Genomic DNA, 19,711 nt, shown 5'->3' on the forward strand with positions numbered 1-19,711 from the left:
AGACAAACAATGTTATCAGACACTGTAAAACAAACAGCCTGTTGCTTGTATAGAAGTGCAAATAAAAAAAAAACACTTAGACAAGGCTGATGAATGACTCCAGCAGCCAGCGTTCATAGGTTAATTTAGTGCAATTGAATCCATCAAAGGCCCATAAATTTGTAGGCTTTTGAGGGGCACAGGACTTTAAGAGTTTTTGTGCAGGACATTTAAAACAGGTTAACAAACAGTAATATATCAACCACAGATTTTTTTTTTAAGCTCTGGGCTGGTTAAAACATTCTGTTCTCTAAAGACTTAATATTGGAATGTTTAGTTGCATTGTTCACTGGGAGAATGCCCATCGGTTGAGATTGCATCAGGCTTAATAAACCATAGTTTTCTTTAAGTCTTCCAATGTTTAACAAATAATTTATTTACAGCAAAGTATCCTGCAGATGGCACATTCATTCTTCACTCTTGTGGATGGCATGTTCTTACATTCTGTAGTTTCTGTTTCCTGTATTCCCTCTACTTGTATTCTTCAAATGCACTTCCTGGAAGTGTAGAAAAAAAAATTATTCTCAATAGGTTTTAATATGCTGTATGATCATACAACTTGTATGAGTGGGAAAACAGTTATCCTGAATGCCGGAATTATTAGGTCCCTTCTGCCAGCCCACAGAGAACTTGACTATACAAAACTTCTGTACTGTGAATTCCCAGTTGTCCTAGGCAGTTGCACTTTGATTGCTGCTATTGTTGATCTGAGTAGTTCCAACATAATTACATTTTTGCGCATAAAGGATATTCAGAGAAAGCCTACCATACTGAAATTGTTATTTTGGAGCTTTTTGGCAGAGGAAACCTCTGCATACTGGAACCTGGATGGGCTTAGACATACAGTAGGTACCAAAGATTTTCTTTCTTTCAGAATAAGAACTTTTGCAAAAGCATGATGTATAGGGCCCGGTGAACTCTAAAGCTGTGACTGAGGGCTTTATGGAGCCTGCTGGGTTTTGGTAGCCAGTGAGCAGAGGTTTTCAAAATTGCTAACTGGGACTCTGTTGCCTACATTTTACAAATTGCATGTTAAACATGTGAGTCTCTTATCAGATAAGGCTTTCAGGAGGATAAAGAGTGCTGGTTCACTGGAAGAGCTGCAGTCAAATCAGTTGTGTTTTCATAAACAGACAAGGTAATGTGCCAGGCAAATCGAGAAGGTTTTGGAATGAATAATGCCCTCAGTTCACTCTCTTCCACATACTGGCCCATTTCCAGCAGCAGTGATGGTTGCAGCACATATCTGTGAGTTTGATTTCCTCATTTACCATGCTGGTAAATATTAGCTGGACACAAATCTTTGCCCATTCTGCACCAGCCTAGAAGGAAAACTGGCAAGTGACTCACCATATTTATAATCCTCATCAGAAAAAAAAAAAAAATTGTTTACTGAAACCCTGTCTATTGTCCTCAGAAAAATCAAAAATCAAAATCTGTCACTGAGAAAGGTGAGGCATGTGTATGCAGCTATGCCATGGCATTACCTTTTAGCCTTAAAAAAAGAAACTTATACTCTAAAATTTAAGAAGTGATGAAAATGTAACCTGCTTTTGTGATGGGCAGCAAGAAAATGGAAGCTTGATTTGGTGCTAATTACATTAGAGTTTTTTTAATGCTTTCTTTATAAAACACTGTTCTATAAATAGTATATTTATAAATATACAAATACTATATACATATATATTTATAAATACCATTCTATTAAATATAACCAAATCAGAAACTGATAATGGATAACAAAACTTGAGTTCACATAGAGCTCATTAATTTTCACAGGTTTGGGGTCAGAACCTGGTGGATATGAGATGAATTATTACTTTCAGAATATAAAAAAAAAGGTTATACTAGCAAGTGTTAAAATAATGATACCACCAACAATCAATGACATTGAGCCAAATTAAGATATTTCATCACTGGAAAGCCAAATTTGTTAGTAGTAAAATATTCATGATGGAGAAGTTTGTTTGTAGACCTTCTTAGTCTGAAATGCAATATTAAATGAAGAGGAAGAGATTAATCATCTAGTGACATTTCCAGAGATCAATTCAATAGAATGCTGACTTGCCTTCACCAAATTTTGCTAAGACCTCTACAGGACATCTTTCTTAGTATACTTTGAATATAGAAACAGAGAAACTTCAAAAAATTCTGCTTATCCACAAATTAAAATAATTTTTGCTGTTCTCTTTTGCCTGTTTCTCTTCCAGCTTTTTCAAAATGACCTTTCCTGTCTTCAGTTTACCCTAAATTGTAGCTTAGTTTTCACCTCCAAGTACCCATTCTGGATGAACCCTTCAATTTTCACTGATTTTATCCGGAATTATTGCTACAGCAAGTCATGTGAGGCTTCCACTGTTAAGGATCCTGCCTTTTGCTACAAATGATTATACTGGTAACAATGCACTAAGAAAACAGGAATTTCTTTACTCATTGGCTTAATATTTCCTCATGGTAACAAAGAAAAATAAAAACCTTATCAATGCTGCCCCAAAGTTCTCCTCTCTGAGGAGACTTTACCAGCATACGGGGAAAGAGTTTGTTGTTACAGTTTGTTTGCAAAAAGTCATAAATTCTTAAAGGCTCCACACTCATCTATAAAATGAAAATGAGAAGCTTATGAAACGACAGCCATTTTGCATTGCAGTGACTTCCAAAAGATACTTATATTAAAAATGAGCCATACGTTTCCCAAAGGAACAGATAAATTATCGCTTCTAAAGTCATTGTCTAACTTTCTAATGGCTTAATCATCCAAACACAGCATATACCAAAGGGCGGCAGGGTTTCAGTTACAGCTTTTACTGCTGCCATGTAGACGGCAAAAGAGCTGTCATAATGCTCAGGCTACCTTTGAAACTGAGGGAAGGTGGCAGGTTATTTTCAGAACAGTTTCTCTTCTAGAATCAGCCTTTTAATCCATAAGTATAAAGAAGTGGCACTGGTGGTGATGGCAGTAACATGCACTCCAGGAAGTGCTGTGACCCATATAACGCATTTTTTGCAAGTATGAGCTGTTGAGACCATTGAAAACAAAGTGTGAATGCCTGAATCAGATTCTCAGACATGCATTTGCACTGGCATAGAAAAGCTTGCCTTTTTTTCCTCAACTCTTTGGTAATTAGAAAGAAGATTGTTATCTGTGATGCTTGTTTCAGTATCGGATCCTCTGAGCTGACATTACAGACCTGGACAAAGCCAGTAAGCATTTAACATGACAGTTACAACATGTCAGCTTTGCGTAAGTCAGTTTGTGAACAGAGAAGTGCAGACTTCTGCCATGTCATCTTAAGTGTGGATTTTTTGAGACAGTATAGCATTAACATAAGGATAACAGCTACCTTAGTGATAGTAAAGGTCATTTAACTAGGATGAAGGGTACTGGGAAGCATGCAGCAGTGTTCTTATGCTATTAGGGTGGACAGTCAAACCTCATATTGGTATTAGAAGTCCTCTTGCTTTACTGCTAATAAATGAAAAGTCTAATGTTTGTAGTAACAGACATTATAACTTAGCTACAAACCCTCTAGGGTCTATTTGAGAAGCTTTTTAGTTCAGTGGTCAGTGTGGTCAGTAACAAAATAACAAAGCTGGGAAGTGAGCAATGGGAGAAAATAAATTTCTGAAGTGAAGAGGCTAAATTCTGCTATCTGTTACACCTAAATGTTCCCTCATTGGCTTTGGTAATGTGGCATGGATGTAACAGAAATTAGGATTAGTGCCATTATGCATATTTTGGCCTGTAAATGTGTCTGCGAGTTGTTACAGGACCAATCAGAAAAGATACTGCCAATCTTACAAAAAATAAATGAGCAATAATGCAATCTCTTTCTGTTTTCTTAATGGTATTTTCTTAAAGTAAATATATTAAGGTCATCTCCCTTCTTCTCTTGGTTCCACTTAGTATGTATTTAAATTTCAAAGGTTAGATAAAATTTGAAAAGATTTTGGCTAGCATCTGATCTTTTGTGAGAATCTACTTCCTATTGCTACTTTGTTGGTATATATTTATGTATATTTCTGCATATGGGGCTTAAAGAAAAATAAGGACTAGAAATCCAAGGAAGAGCGAAATTATATCAAGATGTCTACTTCTCTGGTCTTTTTGCTCAGGATGCAAGCGGATGGCAGGTCATTACCTTTCTTCCTCTTTATTTACTGGATTTTAAAATATGCTTTAACCGTTCATTCTCATGTGGTAATTTTCAGGGTGCATTGTAGTCTTAAATTGACAAGAACTTTGTGCTATGGCAGTGTTCCACTGAAAAAGGTCAGTTTTCCCTTTTTTGGAAATTGCTGAGGAAAGAGCTCTGTTTCCTTCCTTGAACAGAGAACAGTTGCTTTTCAAATTTCTGTTCAGCAGTTTTCCCAATTGCTGTTAAATCTTAATTCATTTAAAGATAAATAGGCTTTTAATAGCATTTCGCAGAAGAACTAAAAGAAAGAAAAAAGATAGGTGGAACCATGTACACTGAAGCTAGAACTTTAAATTCCTCTTCTTGCTCCTGTTTCACACAGTTTAAAACTGTAAACATAAACTTAGTGTGAAAATAGATGGGAAACCACTGCTTTGCTATCTAGTACAAATACTGAAAGCTTCTCACTGTTCCTTACTCCCACATTACTAGCTGAGGATTTTTTCTCATTAAATGAGATTTTAACCTGAAAATGGGATCACTATATATATAATGTTTTTAATGTATATATAATGTGCTTGGGTTTCACACCTGCTCTCTTTGCTAAAAATTCAGGGATATCTCTCTTGGTTTTAGAAATGCTGACATATGATTAAGTTCTGTCCTCTTTAATGATTTGTTTGCTTATATACGTAAGACGTGAGATAGAATTTTATAATGGATATGCATTACAAAGTTGATCACTTCCTAGTGACTAATTCTGGCTAGATGAATTCCTAATATGTATCTCAGTAACTCTCATTTTTTTAACATTAAGAATTCTAACTGAAAGCTTTCAGTAGAGTATTCAAGTAACTAAGAAGTAAACAAACACTTTGAATAAGCATAATTGGTGAGTGATCATTAAATGAATGGACAACAGATTCTGCGAGTTTATTGGATTATTCAATCAAATGTTCAAGTTTCCCTTGTTCTTTAAAGAATGATTATTTTTGCTGATGAATGTCTTATAAAATTGCTGCAAAACTACTAAGAATATTCACTGGATTCTGATCCTGAAAAGGTTTACCTGTTTGATTAAACATACAACTAGCTGTTTCCACTGAATTTCACGTTTACTGTGAGGCATTATTGTAATTGTTTGTTCAGCTGGGATCTTGTTTTGAATAGCATTATGATTAACATAAAAAGCTTAAGTGCTAAATTTCAGTAGCTTTTTAACACACTCAGAAGCAAAGCAAGTAATTTTGAGTAATTTCAATTTTCCTGAAATTTGAAGTTTTCAGGAGACTGAAAGTGAAGATCAATTTCACCCCCAAAAAGATAAAACTGCAAGAAACCAAAAAGCTTTACTTTGACATTTTGCAATTAAAATATTTTTCTCTGAAAATACTAAAACATTTAATTTCAGCATTTTCAATGGGAAACTTCTGACTTTTCCATTTCAAAACATCATTTTAAAACTTTTTTAATTATCATTAATTTAATCAAATAAATATAGAATGACTAATTAATTATAAAGGAATATATGTCTAAGAAAATTAAATAAACTGAAAAAAGAAAAACAATCTTTATCACTTTGCTCTTAGTGTTGCAATGGGATTCAAAACAATTTTATTTCCTGTAGCTAAATAATCCGGAACAGTTGGCCTGAATCAATTTTTCTTGATATTTTGGAACATTAAACTGAAAGTTGATTTTAATCACCTAACTTTCCTTAAGAACCCTAGTAGAGGAAATCAAATGCATTACCTGTAGTTCTTGCATATTTTATATCGTTTTTATTTTTCTGGTCAGCTGCTGTTGTGCTGAGGAATCTGAATGATCAGGACACTATATTACAGAACACAGATTGACTGGATGTAGATTATACAGATAAATCCCATTCTAATTTAAAGGAATAATTTTTCTTTTCATATCACATTCAAATGAAGAATATTTTTAACCAAAAGACTTAAAGTAAATGGCTACCTAAATTTTAGCCTGCTCTATTGGTCTTCTGTAAATTCTGCTTCAGATATGATTGTTATATCAACATATGAGGGCTAGTGAAAAAATTGCTTTCACAAAACTAAGGCATTTTCTCACTGACCACTGTCCAGTTGTCCCCAGGTGTTAGAAGATGACTTGTTCTTCTTTTATGCTAGCTTCTGAGCATTTAAAAATGGAAGTGCCACTTCACTGCGGACTTTCACATGCCCCAGCTTGGATGTATTTATTGTTTCATGCTGGAGAAAAAGATCTGAATGCTCAAAAAACTTCTCAGATCACAAATATTTTTTTCATCGCAGACAGCCTTGCTGAACCAGACAGGTTTGCTGGAACTCAAAGAATATAAGATATTTCAGGGAACAAGGGAGATGCTTCTTTTCAAGTAGGACACACTTTGATGAGAATTTGGTATCCTTTAGGTAGATGTCTGAGAAAGAAGTTTGTCTGCTGGGGGCTAATAGGAACTGTATATTACTGTTGTTCACAACTTCCTCAAGGCCCACAGTGCTGAAATCCAGCTGGAAAGGTGCTCTGCGTTATCCCATCTGTTCACTAGAGAATTTGTTAAGGTTAGACTGTAGCTATAGTGTTGTGCTGTGATGTCGTTTCCCTGTACAAGCAGTTATCCATGACTGCTCCAGTTTAAGGTAATTTCATCCTGGGCTGAGGGCAAAAGAGCAACTAAAGAGGTGGTGGAAGCTGTGCATCAACATGAGGGTAGAGTTAAGGTTGGGTATGTGCTCCCTGGCATATAGCAGCTGTGGCAATAACAAAGCTGTTCTAACTGTCTTTTTTTTCTTTGCTTTGCTTGTGAGTCTGGGAAATATGCTGTGTGTATAACGTTCCTAGCTTTGTGGGTTTTTTTTCTTTACTTTTCAATGTACTTTCATGTTTATTTGTGAATAAAGGTCTTATAACAGGAAAAATAATGGTTCCATAGTGAAGGAAATGTTTCATTTATTAGCTGTTGTGCTTGACTGTACATGTACAGTCTCCGAAATTGGATTAAAATTAGCTCCTGAGGCTGGCCTCCATCAGCAGATTGGCATTTTTGGGTTCACAAAATTTTAATTAGTTACATTAATTAAATTAATCACTCAGTGCCTGGCCCTCATCATTCAAGTTTGTGCCTGTAGTGTAGAAACACTTGTTTGAAGTGCACTAATGACTGCAAATCAGCATTGATATAACTTATAAACAGAAAAACAACCCTGCTCCATTGGACTAAGTTTACTGAGGATCTGCCAATCTACAAAGATGTGCATAGGACGAACAATTTGTTCGAGAATTTTGGAGAGTAGACCTCCTACAAAAACATTTAAACCAAAACCCAAATCAAGGGTTTTTTCCTAGTAAAAAGATTATGATGCAATGCCACATAAAAACTATATTGGAATAGATTGTGTATGAAATCTCAGAGTGACTAAATAACAGCTTATATGTTCCACAAAATCCTGCCTTGAAGTTCATATTTAAATAATAACATCTAGTAATTGTGGTGCTGTGAGTCTCAGATATGTTTGTGCTTTGAGAACCTTACATGAAAGGCTCTACAGAAGTGCTTTTTGTTTTTTCTGTTTTTCTGTGTTTTTTATTTTTTTTAATCAAAGCCTATAAGGACTAGCAGTCATATTATTTTCCTTTTGTGGAAGGAAGAGAGGGTATAGGTATGAAAAATTATTTCTGAGTAAAATATTTATTTTTGGAAGGTATTTTTCCAGTTGAAAATTGGCATTACCTTCCTACCATGGATTTAGACTATTTATTCTCTTTGTCTCATATTTATTTCAATTTCCTGTTTACTATAACATAATAATCTGAACCTGGTTCCTGTTGTACCTCATAGCACTGAACTTGAAATACAGTTGTAGCCTGGCTCTTTCTGTCTCATGGACACACAGAATAAAATTCCTGTTGAAATCGTGGGAATGAAAGGTGTATAAATGTGGAATTTATTCTATTGACTTGTTAATTATGTCTAGTTTTAGTGGTCACTAAGCAAAACTTATATTTCTTGTAAGATACTCTTAAAAAAACACAACTACATTCTAAATTATATGTAAGTAAATGTGATAGTCTAAACTCAATTATGAATATGCATTGGCTTCTCACTTTAGTGTCACTGAAGCTATGACAATACTTAAGACTTTCCAGTGACCTTATCTGTAAGCTATTACAGGGTTTCTGAAGACCTCTGAAACACCTGTTTTTACTGGTAAGTGTATTTATTGTTGTAGTTTTTTGTCTTAGCTACCCTGTGGCGATGACCTATTTCTGGTAATCTAATTCAGTTCTGAAGTGTTATAATAAAGAAAGTGAGAAGCATTAAGGCATAGCTTAGTATTGACAGAGTTTACTCAGACATGCAGAGGTAGACAAATTTATGCATTCTGAAGAACAAAAAGTTATCTTCCCAAAATGTTTATACTGACTCTGAGTTTCAAAAACATTCAAATCTTTTATTGAACTGTACAGTTTTATTAGTCACCTAATCTTACTATCTTTTGCTTAGTAATGTTCTTTTATGTTGGTCAGTAAATCCTGGCATCTACCCACAAAAGCTGTGTTCAATAGCATCTTTATTTATGGAAGTAAACAAAAACTGTATTCTTCCCTCACTTTTTAAGAAGAATTTAATATTTAAAAACTATAAATCATAAGCTGAAATAGGGATTGTGTCAGCACTAAGATCCCATTCTTTCAAGATTTTCTTCATGAGCTAGATTTTATGTTCATATAAGAGCCATTATAAAGTAACTAGGACTTTGTGCAGGTACAGGCACTACCTGAAAGACTGAGTCTTTGTGAATATTTCCTGATCTGCCCTAGAGAATCCCATGAAAATCCCACAGAAAATCAGTGAGGCTGTATTGGCTACTTTAGGATGTAGGCTCATATTTGGACACAGGCTCCTTGATCAGCCATAGTACCTTTCACTCATACAGGAGTCTGGAGCAAGCCAATGGCTTAGCAGATAGGGAAACTCAGGTGTGTGGGAAGGCAGGAAACTGGCTCACATACTAGCGATATAGACACAATTATTTTGAGAGATTCAAGTCTTAATGGGTGAAACTGGCTTAAAACTGAACTTCAAACTCAAGCATAGGTAAGACTGACAGAATAGATGATGCCCAGAAGTGTTCCCATTGACTGCTTTGGGAAAATGATAGGATTTGAGAAGCAAAATGTTTTAAAGCAGGTAAAGCAAATATGCTCAACTCTGAAAAATAATTTGCTTTAATGTAATTGTTTTTTTTCATTAAAATGAGTAACATCAACACTATGAATTAGCTAAGTGCATTCATGTTGGGGGAGTGTATCAAAAATAAAATGTTCGAACACAGCATTGTTTCTCTTAATTCAGGTATATGCAGCTGACTGGAAAAAATTTATTAAGTGAGAATATGGACTTATTACAGTTTTTTTGCATATCTTCTGCTTTTTCATATGTCACACAGAATCTGAAATTTTACTCCTATTTATTTATTAATTTTTATTTGCAAACTGAATTTAGTGTTTACTAAAGTTCTGAAGACCCAGAAGTTGCATGAGCTTTGAAATATCCCATATCTCTACTTCGGCATTTCAGTTTAGAATTTGCAAGAGCTTGAATTTGTGCTCCAATTAGATTTTCCCTAGGCTCTGTGGTTTTGGAAAAGTTATTCCAACTGTTAAAGGAACAGTGAAAACATATATTACATTAGGTTAACTAAAACACAACTTTTCTTGTTGCATTTCTCATGTTTTGTCTTCACTACATTAAAAAAACATTGTATATGATAAAGGTCCTTGTTATTTAAGAAAATGTAACATTTGCTTTTCAATCAAATATACATATTCATATAATTTAAAAAAATCCTAAATTCATTATTTTTTCTAAAGGGTGTCAGTTTAAAACTCCATGTATATTTGTTGCATAAAAAGCTACTTGAATTATGGTAGTCTCCAATTCTTTCACTTAATGACCATAGATAACGTAGATACATGGAGGTGTGGGGGGAACAAGTCCATGAATTTTGGTGGCTGCAACTAAGCAGAGCTTCATTTGTGTCTTTAAACCTTTTCCTCTAGAAAATGCTTATCTTATTATAATTTCCTTGCCTTTGCATTGATTTCTTAATGCATTCTCTTTCCCCTCTCTTCCCTTCTCTGTATTTTCATCTTATCTATCATAAATCTGAATTTATAGTTTCTCCTCCCCCTGCTGTATTTTTGTTTCCTCAGTCTGGTCTTCTCCCTGTACAGAGATTAAGGAAAAATTCAGTCTATTTTTCCCATCAGAGTTTTCTTATTTAATTGTCAGTTTCCCACTAAGAAACATTTATGTTTTTTCTGTTTCTGATCAGCTCTCTCCTCCTTTTCCAATACATTTCTCTTTAATGGTGTTCCTTTCTTTGATATGATTTTTATCTAATTCTGTTTTATCTCCCTTTTCTCAAAATTCAGTCTTTTCTGTGTGACATTGGCACTTTGCCTATGGTTCATTCAGTTCTTCAGTATTTCCCTTCTCAGCCTCCTTGATGTAATTCCCTTCCTTTTCCTCCACTCTCCACTGATCCCTGCCCTTTTCCAGTTTCTTTCCTTTACCTGTTCTCTTCTCCTTCTCCTTTCATAGGTGCTTTCTTTCCCAGCTGGGTTCTCTCAATTACTATTTCATTCCTCTATTTTTTTTCTTGTAATATCCTCCATTGAACACTCCCTCCTTTGCTGCTAATGAAAGATGCCAGGCCTCTCTTCTGATCCTTCTGGTTTGTAAGAAGAGTGTTTTCATGTCTATCTCCTCAACTAGGAAGAGGACAGCTGATTAGAGAATTACATTGTTCCTTGGCACCTCAAGGAAAGTGATATGGAGATCTATCAGAGAGCTGGTAGGAATCTCATCTCCCTTTAGTGAAAGTTAAAAATGTTTTTCCCGTCACCCTAGCAACAAGTATTGGGAGAAACAGAGAGATTACTGGCCAAGCCTGTGTTCTTCTTTTCCCACAAACCATAAGTATATGTGTGCCCAGATGGGAAGAAGCCCAGGGTTTGCTTGTCCATAGTTGAGCTTTATATGAAGACTTCACTCATCTTCATGTGTATTTTTTGAGATGTTTATTGCTAAGGTGATACTTCCCAGGAAGAATCACACAGTCATTCCTTTAAAGGGTTGAAAGCCCTTGAGCAAAAGATGAAAAGGACTCTCTTTTGTGGATTGACTTATGGAAGAGAAATGGATGCTGGGACTATTAGAATTGTTATTTTTATAAAGCTGATGTTAAGGAAATTAATTACTGTATAGTGCTGGTTTCCTGACTTCCTGTGAAATCTTAGGTTTTCATGCAGTTTCTTTTCTGATTAAAAAAACAAACTTTTAGGCAACTGCAGGAGTGGGGGCCAACATATATGTAGGACAGAGTCATCAACAGTAAAATCTATCACTCAAAGCTTACAGCAGATGACAAATAACACTTAAAGCAGATTTTTAGAGCTCAGATAGGAGAGATTTGGAAGTGAGCCTGTTGGTAGCCTAGCCTAAAGACAGGTTATCTGAACTGTAAACTGTTGAGATCAGATGAGATTTGTTTAAATACATATAGGTGCAGTATCTAGCACAACAGGGACAAAAATCAGATTCAGAACTCCAGGATTATACAAAAAATACCAATGAATATTTGAAGTGCATGAAAAATATGCATATTAAACATTAAGTAGTTATTATAAAATATGGGATGATTGCATTGACTATCCAGTTAATTTGGTTCTGGTAAATAAAAAAAAAAAAAGCCAAAATAATGACTAAAGAAAAAATCATTTGTTCGTTTACACAGTAAACATGAATAACAAGAGTTGTGTTTTTCTTTCTGGTCACTCAGTTTTTCTTCTTGACATGGAAAGATGAATAAGGAGGTTTTGAATAGATCAGTTGTTAATCAGTCAGTGTTTGGTGTCTCTTTTGAAAGAGGTCGTTGGTGCTATTGATGGTTGGATGATGTGAGTACCTGTCAGTTAATATTCAGAAAGAGAATAAAGCCTCACAGGTACTAGCTTAGAAACTCGATTTTTTGTTTAATGTTCTAAGAGGTGAGATGGAGATAAACACTCCACTTTCTGCCTGTCTTCTACTGCAGCCACTATTTTCTGAAAGAACTACTAAATTTCAGTTTATCCAGTAGGCAGAACACATCAGTTGTTGACCAGGTTACCAGCCTTGACAGAATTCTCCCTCCCTAAAAGAGAGGGGTTTTTTTTGTTTTGTCTTTTGTTTTTTTTCCAGCCTGGCCTACCTTTTGTGCTTTTGGCATATCAGTGTGGCGCTGAGCACGTACAGAGCGTGCAGATTTAGGTGGCTTGATTGGAGCACAATACATCTCCAGCCTCCTCAGGTCACAGCTTTGGAAGCAGCATTCATCCACTATTCCCTTGTGGTGTAAGCGTCTACTGCTGGATCCGTACCCTGTAGGCTTACCTATTCAAAACAAAAATGGAAAGTTTTATGTTAGCAAGAAAATGCAGAGACCTCAGAAGCAATCATAGAAAATTACGTTATTGTATCTGAATCAGCAATGACAGTTGTAGAGACTACTTCTATGCATCTATTTTAAGATCCTGTCTTCAGCTGCAACTTTCAAAGGTGCTGCCCGGGAAATGGCCAGTTTTGATCTCTGTCTATGGGTGGTTGTTATTTAAGCATTTGAGCAAAATCGTATCTTTTCTTCTTAGAACTGTATTATTAAAAGATTTTCTTGAACTGTCTTGGCATTGAAAAGGGGGAGGGAGGAAGCTGAAATCTGGCATTTAGAAGTCTAACAAAGGAAATTTGTCCTTTAACTTTTGGATGAAAATTGATTGTTGAGCTGGCTGAGATAGCTGATATACAGATCATAGATTGTGCCTGTGTGGTATTTCTCTTCTGAATAATGATAATGTTGTTAGGCAAGTCTTTTTTAATGAAAGAAGGCTATCTTGGGCAACCATGTGAAGTTAAAATGTGTTCAAAAAGGCAAATAGATAGGGTATACTACTATACAGGCTATAAGAGCTGCAAGATCAAAAACTAGCAGGAAGCAGGAAATAAGGTAATGTAGTAGATGCAATAATGCAATAAAATGCAGCAGAAGTAGGAAGATGACTCATGGAACAGAAAAAGGCAGAAGATTTTATATTGTATAGCTCTGTACAAGATGGGAAATGAGACTGACATTAGATGGTCTTTCCTGTGTTTTGAGTTTTCATTGAGCAGCTGTAGAAAATACTTGACTGGTGAATGCTTTGCATTTCTCATGCAGCTCTCATAAATGGTGACATTTTCATCCACAGCACTCTTATACTCTGTTTTTCTTAGTCTTTTTTGTTTCTTTAGTAGCTGTTGTTTTCACTGCCCTACAAAGATTACAGACCCATTATTTCCTCGGCTTACAGTTTCTATGCAACCCAGTTGGATGTGTAGTTGCCCTATTATGACATTAGAAATGAAAGAACAGTAAATTCACCAAAAAAATGTAGTTGCTGACTTACTACATCTATTTTTAAATTCAGGTAGAATTTGGTTTCAAACAGTAAAACTCTGAAAAGCTTAAATGTTTTGTTTTGACATTTTCAACATTAAATGTTTCCATTTAGAGAATGCTCCACAGTGGATAAAACCTCCAAAATATGGAAAAAAGGAAAGAAAAATGTCCCATGAGCCAAAAAATGAAGTAACTCAATTCAGTCAGCTCAACCAATTTTTTTTTTTCCCCCAGTTTTATCACTGAGACTAAAAATCCATTTTTCACAGAGTTTGGCAGGAGACTGAGTTTTAAAAAATTACTCAAGCTAGATAAAGAATAAGAGCATCAACAAAGATGAAAAATTCAGTTTTTCTTTGGGATATTCTTGTCTACTATGCTTATACAGAAGATTCTAGGTTGATATTCATATACCCATCCTGCAGTTGTCCGTTAGGGGACAACATTACAGTTTGCAATTCCCTGATTAAAACATAAATTCACTGATGAAGAACCTCTGAGGCCTCAGTACGTCCGTAAGTGCAAAGACTTCTAGTGGTAAAATATGTCTAACATTTTAGCCAGCAATACAGTCAGCTAAGAACTAATTATTCCTGTGAGCTTTGTAAACTCAGACAATTTGTTTTTTAAATATCTTTTTCCAGGGACTATAAATTAAAGAAAAACATGCTTACTTGGTACATTGTAATACACTGAGGGCCTCTATACTGTACATTTTCTGCTAAATCATTTGTTTCATAAGACTAAACAGAACAGCAAGCCAGGACTAGATTACAGTAATATTTTGATTTGTGTGTATGTGCACGCGTGTGTGTGCATTGTTCTGTGTATCACTGAAAAGTATTATAAATATGAAGATACAAAAAAAAAAAATTGAGATTATTTTCACTCACTGAGTTAACATAAATTACAAGCTTCTCCCTGCAGATTTTTCTGAAGCCTGCTAATCAGATTCTCTTAGCCTAATACTTTTCTAAAATCTAGCAGTTATGATGAAATGTGGAGTGACATTACTGTGCTGGATACCGGGAACTTTTCTACATTTTGTTTTATTCGCTTCCCATTTAAAACATAGAAGGGCAAATTCTATTCCTGGATATGCACGTGTAAACCTTGCTTATAGATCCATCTGAATTGTGGGTACAAATAGTCGATTAGTTAAGCTTACCTTTTTTTCTGCGTTTTACCAATTTCTCATAAGCAAACATACTCTGAAAGCTTCTGTTCAAGATTTTTCCTTTAAATGGTATTTCATAGAGCTAACAGGTATTGATGTTCAGTTGGTTCCCTGGGGTGCTCTTGATAATAGTAAAAATAGTGATGGGCAGTTCATTTGTTAATTTCAACTGGCTTATTTCAACCTTTTTACCTAGAAAAGAATTTACTTTTGAAAAAAAAAATCTATCAAGCTAATAGAAAATTTTAGTACTAGTAATATTTTGCACTTCTGAGAATCTTACAAATGTTAGCTCCTCACAGCATTCAGAAGAGGAAGATACTATGATCTGTAGGTTAGGAAAATTTAGAATCAATAAGATGAATTATCTTGGCCAGGAACTTCAATGGAATAACAACAGAGCTTAATGGAAGAAATCTTCCTTCCATGAGTAGCAGATCTGTGAATGTCTTTCTGTTGTAAAAATCATTTAGGAAAACAAGTGTTCCTGTTCTTTACTGAAGCCAATTACTGGAGACAAGTGCTCTATAGAGGCCTTCTTGGGGTAGTTTTTCTTAGTGATATTTTTTGGTCAGGCTGTTCTTCTAAGAAGGACTAATGACTGTTATTGGCATTTCTGAAGGGATCCATCCCTTATGAAGGGGTTATAAAGGAAATAATCAAATGAAAAGCAAAGTTTTAAAGGTCTGAAAATTGGCCATCTACTTTGTTGTTGAATATGGTTAACATTTAGCTCTGTCATGATTAAACAAGACAAAGATGAACTCATTGGTTGAGAGTATCTTTTGGAAAGTCTTTCCCTTCCTTTAACAATCAATAGTTCCTGCCACTTTGTCCATGTTAAGCTTGCATTTATGCAACATCGCTTACATTTTGTCATTTTAAGTTTATATCAATTATATAATCTGATTCTTTCATGAATTATTTTTTACTAGAGATGTAAGAAAAGAAACAATTCTATCCTATAGGTTATATAGCACTCTACCACTATATCAGTATCATTTCTAATACGAAATTTGTGACATCCTAGTAAATATAGCCATTTCTACAGGAATATATTTGTTCTTTTTTGAGTGTACCTAAAATAAAGGAACCATAGCCATCAGCTGTAACTTTTAATAACATCACTCATTTATTGTGTGTATGAGGTCTTCACAGTATATCAAGCAGGGAATTAGACTTAACTTTTTATGACAGGCTGGAGTTGTCAGTTCTGGGTTTTTTTCTCATCTTAGCTACTCCCTTATTGTGTGATCAAACGCAAGACATTTCACCCTTTGGTATCTGAATTTAGCCATATACACAGTTGATATAATAATTCCAGTATCAACAAAGCATTGTCAGGCCCAATTTACTTATTAGTTGCAGTGTTATTCCTGCGCCATCATATGCGTAAGTAAATATGAATCCTGAATTTTGGAATCTTTCAGGTGAAAATCTCAGTGTACTTAAAAATTACTTTTACTATAGCCAGACCAAAACTATATACAAGCTATTTTTTTCCTCCCATAGAATAATAAATTTAGAAAGCAGGATACAACATCTTGTAGCCCTTTTAAAAACCTCTAAGAAGCAAGTAATGAGTTTGGAATGGAATCACTGACACATCGGTGCTGTGATCAACAATGAAACTTGACATTTATTTGTAGACTGAGTTATTCATGTGTTACATGGAATATTAATGCTCATTCTTCATAAAAAATAATGTTAGTATTGCTCTAATGATATTATTGAACTTTTCTCTCTAAAAAAAAAAAAGTTTTCCCAAGGTCTTTGAAAGACCTAAGTAAATTAAGTAAGCTTAAAATTCATATGAAATAGCAATTGATATTACCTGAAGTGCTGTAAAATAAACAAAGCAAATAAGCAGAAAAGAATAGAAAAAATGGTTCTTTTTCAATAATTATAATTCTAAACTCTACTTTTGAGGAACATCTGACATCTAAATTAATTTAAAATCAACAAATTTTAAATTGCTGCTGTCCTCTTAAGTGCTGCAATAGTTAAATGACATGTTATCACAGACAAAGATGCAATAAGGAATTACAAGGAGATACTATAATTTCTTCAGATATTATCAATACTTTGCCCATCTTCTTCTGAAGGTCACAGGATCAGGTCTGATGGGTCCAGTTCATCAAGGTACTAAAGTGTGCACTTAGATCTAAGTAAATGTTCAAGCTTCTTTGCAGTCAATGGGACTAAAGCCTTTATTCAACATTAAGCACATGCCTCAGTGCTTGCCTACATGGGGACTGACTTAAGTAAGCAGTTAATTTCTAGACTGAAATCCATATGAGTAAATAAATGGCTGGTAGTCCTATACATGTAATATCAGTTTTTTGTTCCTTAATTTTTTGATGATATGGCCTTAAAATACTTACTGATCCTGCTATGTCAGTATACCGGGCACCCATATAGTTCTTTCTCTTCATTCTGACACAATTTCAGTGCTGCCTCCCAGCTGTTATCAAAAAGTTCCTTATATTTACTCAACCTTCAAAGTGCTGCCTGTGGACATATAACAGTCCTAGGCATTCCTTTTTGCTGACATACACTGATGTCTTTGGAGGTTTCTTTCCTTTTTTGTCAGTTGTTAGCTCAAAACAGGTTTCATATCATGTAGGTCAAAATTTACTTAATAGAATTTTTGGCTCTCATTTAATCTACTGTACCAAATATGTGAATGTTTCTTTCCATGTGCTACAAACAGATATGAAGTTTAGTCATACTATTCTGAAGTTCACTGAAAGCAGGCCAAGTTACAGAATTCCAATAGTTAAACAGCTGGCTTCTGTACTAGCAGCACTTCCCTTCAAATAATGCAAGGCCAATGGAGTAATTCAGTAGGGCTTACTTATGCTTGATTCCTTTGGTTGCTTTTTTTTTTTTTTTTCCCCACAAATATCTCACTGATGCTACCATTGGTTCAGCTCTGCTGACAATATCAATGTTAGAAACACCAGTGTAGGTGGACTGTATAAGTTTCAACTGTCAAACTATCTAGACATTCTGTGAAGAATTACAACCTCCTGTTGTAATATTAACAGTAGAAAATTACATGAGAAATAGCTCAGAATAAACACAAAACTTGTCTATTGTTTAGAGGACTCTAGGAAGAGCTGGGGTAATGTGCCCTGGAGGTGTTACATGACTCTTCATATTTGCTGTACATAGTGTCTTTTTAGCTCAGCAACAGAACCTGAGGATGCTGTTTAGACAGAAAATATCATAAATCCAAAAAACAGTGAACTATATTCCTAACCTTACATACTATTAATGTCAATATTCAGCTCTAACTGTAGCTTTTAAAGTAAAGTGAAAAGATATTGTCCTATTAGTGTGATGTAATCTTGTTCTGTGTTTTTGACTTGACCAACTCAAAATGTTTCTTCTAAAACGTCAGAGTGAAACAGCATGTTCAATTTTGTGCATTGATAGCAGTTTTGGGGTACCTTTGTAAATGATTATCCAGAGACATCTGATGACAAACTCTTTGTCTCATTTGCCAGTGTCTTGTTCGTAACTTATAGTATCTGGATGTATGTAAGCATGCTATGAGGCAGTATGTCAGGCAGAATTGTTCTGTGGCCTGGACAACAAGGATGAGGGCATATGCTAGTATATTATTACAGAATCACAGAAAGGTTGAGTTTAGAAGGGATCTCTGGAGATCATCCAGTCCAACCCACCTGCTCAAGCAGGGTCACTTAGAGCACGTTGCCCAGGATGGTGTCCAGATGGATTTTGAATATCTCCAATGGCCTCTCTGGGCAATCTGTTCCAGTGCTCAGTCACCCTCACAGTGAAGAAGTTTTTCCTCATGTTCAGTCAGAACTTCCTGTGTTTCAGTTTGTGCCTGTTGCCTCTTGTCCTGTTGCTGGGCACCACTAAATATAGGCTGGCCCCATCCTCTCGACACCCTCCCTTCATATGCTTATACACAGTGATAAGATCCCCCCTCAGTCTTCTCTTCTCCAGGCTGAAGAGTCCCAGCTCTCTCAGCCTTTCCTCATATGAGAGATGCTCCAGTCCCTTAATCATTTTAGTAGCCCTCTGCTGGACTCGTTCCAGTAGCTCCATGAATCTCTTGTACTGGGGAGCCCAGAAGCGGACACAGTACTCCCAATGCAGCTGGTAGAGGGGGAGGATTACCTCCCTCAACCTGCTGGCAATGCTCTTGAGCATTACAATGTACAGAGCTTTAAAATTAGACTAGATCCAGGGAGGGAGCTGGTGGTTGGACTACTTTGGGGTTAGGCGACTGTCTGCACAGAAGACTAGGGATGCTAAGTGTGAGACTCATCTTACCTAGCTTTACTATCTTAAGATAGGAGTCAACAGACAGGTGTGACTGGAGCGTGACTTATTCCCCCTGGGAAATGTCCTGGATACTTTGTTCAAAATGAAATCAATTGCCCATGCCCCTTCATTGACTACAGATAAAGCTAGATGATCTACCCTTAGAGTGTACACACAACTTAATCCACATAGAGCTGAACTCAAACAAGAGGAATTCTATTGCAAGAGATTTATCCTTAGTCACAAAATATATGTCATTGGTGGAATTCAAAGCCAGTCTCCTATTTTCCATTGTAATAATTAAATATGATGACATATGTTTGATCTGAAAAACATGCTGGCAAATCTGCTGTTTAATCATGTATCTCCATACCTCTTTGTTTCTGTTCTGTATAGTCATGTCAGTATTCTTGTCTATTTTTTCATTTTAAATACATGCATATGCAAAATCAGAGTTTTTTGATATCACATTTTATCTTGTTATGTTAGACAAATGGTATACTATTATATCTGTTATACTTCTTGAGTGTACTCTGGAGTTTCTAATCAGGATTTGGAAAATTATGAGTCTACGT

At 35.4% G+C, this 19,711-nt stretch overlaps 1 protein-coding gene across 1 annotated transcript in view; it reads right to left on the reverse strand.

The window, feature by feature from the left end:
• Positions 1–400: 400 nt before the first annotated feature.
• IGF1 (insulin like growth factor 1) overlaps positions 401–19,711 on the reverse strand; it is a 52,816-nt gene continuing 33,505 nt past the window's right edge. Inside the window, exons 3-4 of the mRNA XM_013947253.2 lie at positions 12,434–12,615; positions 401–536 (exon numbers count right to left, since the gene is read on the reverse strand). Coding sequence (XP_013802707.1) covers positions 477–536; positions 12,434–12,615 — 242 coding nt within the window. The 3' untranslated portion in view covers positions 401–476. The remainder of the gene's footprint in view (positions 537–12,433; positions 12,616–19,711) is intronic.

Source organism: Apteryx mantelli, chromosome 1 (assembly GCF_036417845.1).
Source record: "Apteryx mantelli isolate bAptMan1 chromosome 1, bAptMan1.hap1, whole genome shotgun sequence".
Classification (NCBI taxonomy): domain Eukaryota; kingdom Metazoa; phylum Chordata; class Aves; order Apterygiformes; family Apterygidae; genus Apteryx; species Apteryx mantelli.